At 45.3% G+C, this 9,349-nt stretch overlaps 1 protein-coding gene across 1 annotated transcript in view; it reads right to left on the bottom strand.

Moving 5' to 3' along the window:
• Positions 1 to 9,165: 9,165 nt before the first annotated feature.
• SEPTIN14 (septin 14) overlaps positions 9,166 to 9,349 on the bottom strand; it is a gene marked incomplete at its 3' end in the record, with an annotated part of 41,948 nt that continues 41,764 nt past the window's right edge. Inside the window, exon 10 of the mRNA XM_082670525.1 lies at positions 9,166 to 9,194. Within this exon, the coding sequence (XP_082526651.1) occupies positions 9,166 to 9,194 (29 nt within the window). The remainder of the gene's footprint in view (positions 9,195 to 9,349) is intronic.

Genomic DNA, 9,349 nt, shown 5'->3' with positions numbered 1-9,349 from the left:
GGGCAGCACTAAAATAGCCTGAAGGAGGGGCCAGCCGGCAGAGCCTAAAGAATAAGTGCTGAGGGACGGCGGAAGGGCTCGTAGACAAAACGGGGGAGATAGAGGCTCTCCAGAAACTGTGGCCCTGTGACATGCTGTCTAGAAGACAGTTGTTGAAATCTCCCAGTCTTGTTTATCCTTCACTAGGTGGAATCAAGAGTCCCCTCGCCTCAATTTTCCAATCCCCTGCCCTCGGCCCCAGCTTGAACAACGTTATAGGCTCTTCTAACTCTAAAGACGACCACAGAACACCTCCTGGGAGTACCGCTTGATTTAGAGTTGGAAGGGGTCTTGGGAACTCGTCAGCACACCCCTTATTTTTCAGACGGGAAAACCCTGGGCTCTATCACCCCTCAGCCCCAGATCCCAGGCTTGGGAAACGAAGATTCCTGCCAGCCGTCCCTGCCGCCCCAACTTTCTCCTGTCACTCCCCGGACTAGACCCCCTTTCACTACGACCTCCAGACCCTAGGCCTCCTTATTTTAGGGCTTTAGGGTGGAACAGGGCCGGTCCAGGCTCTCGAGCTTTTAAAAAGTGAAGTGAAAGTGTTAGGGGGAATGAGGAAGGGTCCGCTGTCTAGAAGACCCTTACCTAAAACCTCGGGGCGCGGAGGGAGGGGCGCGGGGCAGGAGGGGCGGGGCTCGGGGACAGGGCACACCAATCAGATGCTGTGCTCGGCGTGCGCCGGGGGAGGGAATGGGGAGTTCTCCTGGTGACTCTGTCTACCGCGTTGGAGAGAGGATAGAGAAGGGGTGTTTTCTCATTCCAACCTACAGCGAGGCTTCATTTCGGATCTGTGCACTCCCACCTCCAACTTCTGGGTTTTGGGGCCTCTGTAGTCCAGTTCAAGGTCCAAAGGGAATGAGCTAGGTAACCCCAGCCATCCTTTCAAACTTGGGGTATGTGGAGGCCCCAGACCTTGCAAGAGAGTAGCGGCCTCCAGGTAACTAGGTAGCGAGCACCTCTACGGTGTGACTGGTGGCCCAGGCTGAGGCCAAGGCTTTCCCACTGCGCCCATCAGAAAGTCTCAGCCCTCAGTTAACGGGGACCCAGGGCCTGCTCAGGGGGGGATAGTAGTCAACAGCGTCACCTGTGCAAAAAGACCCGTACTGCTGCGCGTGGGTAGAGAGAGAGACAGAGGTACCACATGAAAAAAATATTAGATTAACCCCATTGCTGTTGGAAGCATAGCTGAAAAGTATGGTCAGAAGCCACTTCTTTCCGGTCTTTTTTTTTGCAATGATTTTGTGTGTGTGTGTGTGTGTGTGTGTGTTAGTTTCTGCTTTATAACAAAGTGAATCAGTTATACATATACATATGTTCCCATATCTCTTCCCTCTTGCGTCTCCCTCTCCTGTCTTTTTTATCCCCTGCTGCCCCCAAAAGCAAAGATTAATTTAAAGGCAAAGATGGAGTCCCTGTAAACTCACTTGTCCTCATTTACACCTTCCTTTTCTTTTGCAATGCAGCAATTAAAAGTAAGTATAAAGCATGGTGATTTGGAGTTGCTTTGTGTGTGTCGGAATCACTGGTAAATTGTTGGCTGAGAGCAGTTCCTCCCCTTGCACTGTGAAAACACACTGAGTGCTTAAAGAGATTAGACCGAGAAATAATTTAGTATCTTTTCTCTTAAAAAAAAAAAAAAAGAAGAGAAGAAGAAGAAGCCATTTTGGCTCCATTAATGAAGGTAAACTTTCTATAAATTTGGAACTATCTAGCCTTGAAGCTGTAAGCCAACCGTTTCTCAACGTCTAAATTCCATTCCGACTATTTCATTAACTGTGTGAAATTGAGAAGTTGCAAAACATTTTTTAGGCCAGAAATCTGTTAAATTGCACTGCATGTTCTTGAATTCCTACCATCCAAGCATCTGGCAGTAAATCTACAAAGAAGTAAAATGTGGAATATTTTGATTTTTCAGAGTTAGTGGCATGAATTATCTGGATCTGATGGTCCATAATAATACAATTAAAATTACTGGGCCAGTGAGTACCCCAAATCCATTACTGTTCCCACAGAAAAATTAACCAGAATCAGCAGGAAGAATAATGCTCCTTTTACTTTGACAGCAGTACTTGAATTAATACTAGAAATAAGATTGTAAACAAAAGGTGAAATATTACAGCCATAACCCTGCCCTTATCCTCACCCTGACATTGACTCTGCCCCTAGAGTTGTGAACTTGAACCTCACCTTTAATCTCACCCTGACTCTGACGCTTATCCGCTCTCACTTGACCTTGATTCTGACCATGACAAACACCCTTACCCTCCCACTGTCCCTGACCTTCACACTGACATTATCTCTCATTCTCTCACACTGATCCTGATGCTGAACTAGACCCTGAACTTTATCTGACCCTACTTTTCACCCTGACCCCGATTCTGACTTCTACTCTGACCCTGACTGACAGACATATCCTGTCCTAGACACTGACTCTGAAGTTGACTTTGACCCTGATACACATAAGTACCCTGCTCCTAAACCTGACTCTGACCCTCATGTCTGACTTATATTCTGACCCTTAACCTCACATAGTACATAACTCTGAGCCTCACCCTGACCCTGAAAGTTATAAGGACTCTCACCCTGACCCTCACCCTGAGTCTGCCCTTGATGCGCTAATCCTGACTGATTCTTAACCTCGCCCTGACCCTGAACTGCTTATTCACACAGATCCTGACTATTACACTGGCATGACCCTCAACCTGACACTGACCCCAATTGTGACTTCATTATGGCCCTGCCCTACTCTGACGTTGATCCTACCCTGACCCTCACCACATCCCCGATTTTCACATTGCCATTGAATCTCTGTCACCCTGACCCTTACTTGACATTCACACTGAACTTGACTGTCACACTCATCCTCACCTGACCCTGACCTTGACCCTCAGTTTGACCTAAACACTGATTATAACCATCACTCTGACCCTGAGGTGTATATTCACTCTCACCTTGACTCTGACTCTCTCATTCTGACACCACCTTTATTCAATACCTGAATCTCACCTTTGTTACTCACTCTTACCTTGTGTCTGACTGTGACACTCACCCTGACTTTGATCCTGATACTCATTTAAACACTCTGTCTCATTCTCACCCTGACTCTGATTCTGTACCTGACCCTGACTCTCACTCTCACCTTTACCTTCAATTTCATCTTTACCCTGCCCCTGCCCCTAACATTGATGCTAATCCTACACCAGCACTGAACTTGACCCTCACCCTGGCCCTGAATCTCAGCCTCACCACGACTCTCATCATGACCATAAACTTGACCCTTACCTGACCCTGACCCTGACTCTTGTACTCACTCTACATTTACCCTGACTTGACCATTACCTTCTCCCTGAGCCTGACCTCACTCTGACTCTTCAATGGCCCTTACACATACCTTCACTATGCCCTTGACACTGCCTTGAATCTGAAACTTATGCTTAACCTGAACCAGACTATCACCCTGACACTACCCTTCCCTCACCCTGGCCTGGGTTGGCACCGCACCCTCATCCTGACCCTGATCCCGGTGCTGAAACTGACCTTGACCTCTTCCTGATCATGACTCTGAACATTTGCCTCACACCCCTGACTGTTCTTCCTGACTCTGACACTAACCCCCCTTCTGACCCTCACAATGATGCTCAATCTGACCTTGAGCGTGACCCTTACCTTCATCAAGACCCAGAAATTAGCATTGGCCTCACCCTGAACCTGACACTGATCTTTACCTTTAAATTTACCTGATTCTGACCTCTCTCCCTTTGCCTCCTGACCAACTGTGGTGCTTCTCCATGTGGCCTGTGTGGCATGACATGCCCCTCCTCTTGGGAGCTGTCACAAACTATCTTTTCAATGATAACTGTCTACTGATCTGTTGGCCTCCCCATATTTAAATAATAATAAAACCTACATTTAAAAACATGCTCATCCTCACCCTCTACATGACCATCTCCCCAAATAGATTCTGATGTCCTTGTTCCCCTGAGCCTTACCTGAAATTGACCCTTAAGCTGACTTTGACCTTACCCTGAGCCTGACCCTGGTGATCTTCCCACACCTTAATCCTGATTCTGAAGCTGACCCTGCCCCAGACACTATTGTCGTATTAACTCTGAACTTTTACTGACCCTCACTCTGACCCTGACCCTGAACCTAGCCTTTACTTTTACCATAAGCCTGATGCTCACTCCATACTTATCCGGACCCTGGTCCTCACCCTGCCCTCAGCCTTGTCTATTCCTTGATATGACCCTCACTCTGAGGCTGACCCTGAACTTAACACTTATCTTGCCGTTGACCCTGACATTGACCCTTGCCATAACCCTCATCTTGACCCTCACCCTGACCATAAATTTGATTTACTTACCCTCATGCTGAATCTGAACCTAGGGTGACTTTTGACTTAGATTCTCACCCTGACACCAAACGTGATACAGAGCTAATTCTGTCCCTGACACGGAGCATGACCTTCACCCTGAAGCTTACCCTAACTCTGACACTGATGCAATGTGGTCACCAATTTTGCTTATCATCATCACCCTAACCTGGAACCTGTCCCTCATGCTGACCTTGATCATCACTCAACCTGACTCTGATATCAACCTCACCTTGACCTACAACCTATCCTAATGCTAATCCCTCACTCTGACCCTTGCCCTCACTTCATTGCTAACCTTCACACTGACATTTAACCTGACTCTGACCTCATCCCAAAGTTCTCCTGAACCATGACCCTGACCCTGAACCTCATTCTCACACCCATCTTGACCCTAATTCTCACCTTGACTCTCACCCTGACACTATAACTGATGCTGAACCTCATCCTCATTCTGACCTTTACTTGATCCTCACACTCAGCTTACCATGATCCTGATCATGACTCTCAACCTTAATCTAACTCTGACCATCACCCTGACTTTGACCTTACCTCACCCTGTCCCTGTGACTCTCACCTTAACTCCCATCCTGACTCTGACCTTCAAGCTGACCCTGACCCTTGCACAGACTATGACTCTGAACCTAACATTGACGATGACTGGGATCCTGGTGCTCAGCCTGACTCTGGCCCTGGTGCTCACACAAATACGGATTCTGATTTTCACCCTCAAAATGACTCTGAACTGGTCCCACACACTGTCTCTGACCCTGATCATGACCATCACACTGACCCGGGCCCTTATGATGTTGACAATCAACCTGACCCTGACTGTGACCCTGACCCTGATCCTGAACCAAACCCTCACTCTACAATGAATCTCATCGTTATCTTGACCTTCACTTAATGCTTACCCTGACCCTGAGACTCACAGCCACCCTAATCTTGACCATGACCCTTACCCTTAGCTCTGTTCTAACACTACCCAGACCCTGATAATCATCAAGACCAAGATATCCCTCAGCAGGTGAATGGATAAATAAACTATTATATCCATACAACGGAATATTGTTTGGTGGTTTAAAGAAAATGAGCTGTCAAACCATGAAAATACATGGCAGAACCGTAAATATGTATTGCTAAGTGAAAGAAGCCAATCTGAAAAGGCTACATACTGCAAGAGTCTAATTATGTGACATTCTGGGAAAGGTAAAACTATAGAGACAGTAGAAAGGTCCGTGGAAGGAAATGAGAGTCGAAGAGGGTTAACTAGATGAAGCACAGGGGATATTTTTTTAGGGTGATAAACCTATTCTGTATGCTACTGTTATGATGAAGACATTATACATATTTTGAAAATTCATAGAACTTTACAGCATGAAGAGTGAAACTTAAGTATGCAAATTTAAAGAAAAATAATTTGGCTATGTTTGAAGGATCCCAGGAGGGAATGCAGAATGTGACATGAGAGTCAAACTATTACAAATGTACAAGACAACCTCACTGTAGGGATGGGGGAATGAATTGTACTAACCTAAGTGACTTTGGAAATGATGGAATTGATAAGGCTGAGCCAGAAGTAACTGCACACAAACACTGTGCTCTAGCTGATAAAGTTATTTCTCACAGATGTACTAGTTAATAATTCTGATACTGCTGTACATACACGTTAGAATTGAACAATGAAGTAAATAGACTGTGGATGATGGGAGCTGGGTTTCTCAATGTTGGAGTGGGAATTTAGGGATAAGCAAGGGGGAAAGTTAGAATAATCTATGTAGTTGCTTAGAGTTAGAAATATCAGCAGGGATAGACTTGTAGGAGTGATATCAGCATATGGCCAGTGGGGTAAGTTGCTCCTCTTTTCCCTCCCACTTTTTAAACAACTAATTAGACATCCATAACTGAACAAAAGCGCCTCTGCACATTACATCAAGGAAGCCAGGAGGTTTCTAGCCCACCTGCGTACCTGAAAATAAACAAACAGGACCTCAGTAAGGGCTGTAGGTCCAAGGGAGTCAGCAAACCTGCTCCACCCCCACTAGTCACAGCGGGGCAGGGGATGGAGGGGAGGAGAGCCTGGAGATTGCCAAACTGGGAAGAGACCAAGAGACCCTCTAGAGAGAGAGAATTTGTGGAAGTCCAGCCTGCCTGAGGGGGATTTTAGCATGCCATTGGAACAAGGTGAGGATGAGTTTGGAGGGGAGAGGGAGAAACTCGCCAAGGTGGCCCATCTCCCCAGGGTGACACTAACAAGGGACTGAGCTTTTGGCAGCAGTGGTGGTGACTCCTCCAACAGAGGAGGTGGAAAGCCATGACCCCTCCCATGGAGCTGGTGGAAAGCGGAAGTGATGAGTGACTGGCCTACTATCCCAGTTATGCGAATTGCAACTGGAGAAACCCATTTCTCTCCAGCAGCAACCGGATTCCTGAGGAGGGACCTCCGTGACTGAGGGGAGAGAGGAAGAAGGGAAGGAAAGAGATAAGAATATCAAGGGGCATTAAAGGTTCGTTTCCTGCTATCTGCTTCAGGACTTCAGCAGGAAGTCTGCCCACAAACCTGCTGGAGAACCTTACTCGAGGAGACACTCACCAACTGTGGGTACTCCAAGAACCCCAAGTGCTAAACCCATACCTCCTTCTACTCTGCTATCGCCTCCCAAGTGCATCTGCCAGAGTGAGCCCTAGTTGACACAGAGGGTGCTCAGATAACAGGCCAAGGTTTGGGGGGAGGGGGGGAGTGCAAGGGAGAAAATACAAACTTGAGCTATAGCACCACCTTCTGGAGTACAAAAGAAAGGATTCTAATAGCCGGCCTGGTGAATTGTAAGAGCCAAAGAAGACATAAAAGCTTATTTAGTTAAGGTTTCCGCTACTTCTAATGTGAAAGCAGAAGTGTGTACCTATAAACACTATTTTAAAATCAAAAAAGGGCTCCTCTGGTGGCGCAGTGGTTGAGAGTCCGCCTGCCGATGCAGGGGACACGGGTTCGTGCCCTGGTCTGGGAAGATACCACATGCCAAGGAGCGGCTGGGCCCATGAGCCATGGCCGCTGAGCCTGCGCGTCCGGAGCCTGTGCTCCGCAGTGGGAGAGGCCATAACAGTGAGAGGCCCGCGTCCCGAAAAAAAAAAAAAAAAAAATCAAAGAAATATGATGGACCTAGAGATTATCATACTAAGTGAAGTAAGTCAGACAGAGAAAGACAAGTATTATGATATCACTTATATGTGGAATCTAAAAAATAGTACAAGTGAACTTATTTACAAAACAGAAACAGACTCACAGACATAGAAAACAAACTTACGGTTACCCAAGGGGATGCAGGGGGAGGGATAAATTGGGAGTATGGGATTAACAGATGCACACTACCATATATAAAATAGATAAAAAACAGGGCTTCCCTGGTGGCACAGTGGTTGAGAGTCCGCCTGCCAGTGCGGGGGACACGGGTTCGTGCCCCGGCCCGGGAAGATCCCACATGCCGCGGAGCGGCTGGGCCCGTGAGCCATGGCCGCTGAGCCTGAGTGTCCGGGAGCCTGTGCTCTGCAAGGAGTGAGGCCACAGCAGTGAGAGGCCCGCGTACCGCAAAAAAAAAAAAAGATAAACAACGAAGTTTTACTGCATAGCACATACAGTATATTGAACTATATTCAATATCTTGTAACAACCTATAATGGAAAAGAATTTTAAAAGAATATAGATATCTACATATGTATAACCAAATCAATTTGCTATATACCTGAAACTAACAAAAAATCAAGGAAATAGGCCATCATAAAAAGAAAGTGATAATTTTCCAGCAGCTGAACACAAAGGCATGGAATATTGCAATCTAACGGATCAAGAATCCAAAATCTCTGTTACGAAGACATTCAATGAGCGACAAGAAAACTCAGAAGGACAATTCAATGAACACAGGAATAAAATTAATGAACAGAAAGAGTTCTTTACAAAAGAAATTGAAATTATTAAAAACTTGGATAAATGTATTTGATAATCATTATGCCAGTGAATCTGGTAGACAGTGTGGACATGGGCTTGAATACGAGAATAGAATCTTAACCAGGAAAATCAAACCCTATGACCATGAGACACTAGCATTTCAAAGTCTATGTTTTCAGGGAGAACAAATAAGTCAGTGATATACAATGAATACTGGGCATAAAAGTGAAAAAGTGTAGTCTCAGATTTTTCTGTGTTATAAAATTATATAAATTGTCTTGGTTGCCAAGTTTAGTTTCTCCATAGGAGTTGTGTAACTCATGGCTATTCTTTTAGTAAAATCAAACAAAAATTAGTGTGATCTACATCACTTGAGAATAAATTATTTTTAAGAAATCTAAGTAGTCCCATGAAATAAATGAGAATTGCCAAATATTTTAAGTCCAAGGTTGGGAATAAATTTGAGAGAATATGAGAATGACAAAGAGGAAATAACCCTGTTCATTGTCAGGGCAGGAAGCTTAATAAAGTGAGCTGTATAAATTGTAGAGAGAAGTTGAAATCAAAGAAATAGAAACTCTAGCAATAAAAAAGTAGCAAGTCCTACTTCCACACTCTGATAAAATAATTGGAAATTCTGGCTCACAGGCTTTGATCCTTGCAATCATGCGTACTTCTTCAGCCCTAGGACAACTGGTCTTTTATAGTTTCCTTCCCAAAGAGTCTTTTCAAAGCTGTTTTTATATGTCTTTGTTCTTCAAACTGTAGATGAAGGGGTTCAGCATGGACATGACCACAGTTTACATCACCAAGGCTGTTGCACTTGAATGTGAGCTGTGTGGAGAAGCAGAGCTTAAGTACATTCATAGACACATACAGTAAAAAAAGGAGACAACTGAGAGGTAAGATGGACAGATGGACAAGGCTTTATGCTTTCCCTGAAATGATGAGATTCCGTGTATGGAGGAAACTCTTTTAGAATATAAGTA

The sequence above is a fragment of the Grampus griseus genome, assembly GCF_964374135.1.
Source record: "Grampus griseus genome assembly, chromosome: 14".
Lineage (NCBI taxonomy): Eukaryota > Metazoa > Chordata > Mammalia > Artiodactyla > Delphinidae > Grampus > Grampus griseus.
The sequence above is the reverse complement of the archived record's forward strand: the minus strand, read 5'-3'. Positions and strand labels throughout refer to the sequence as shown.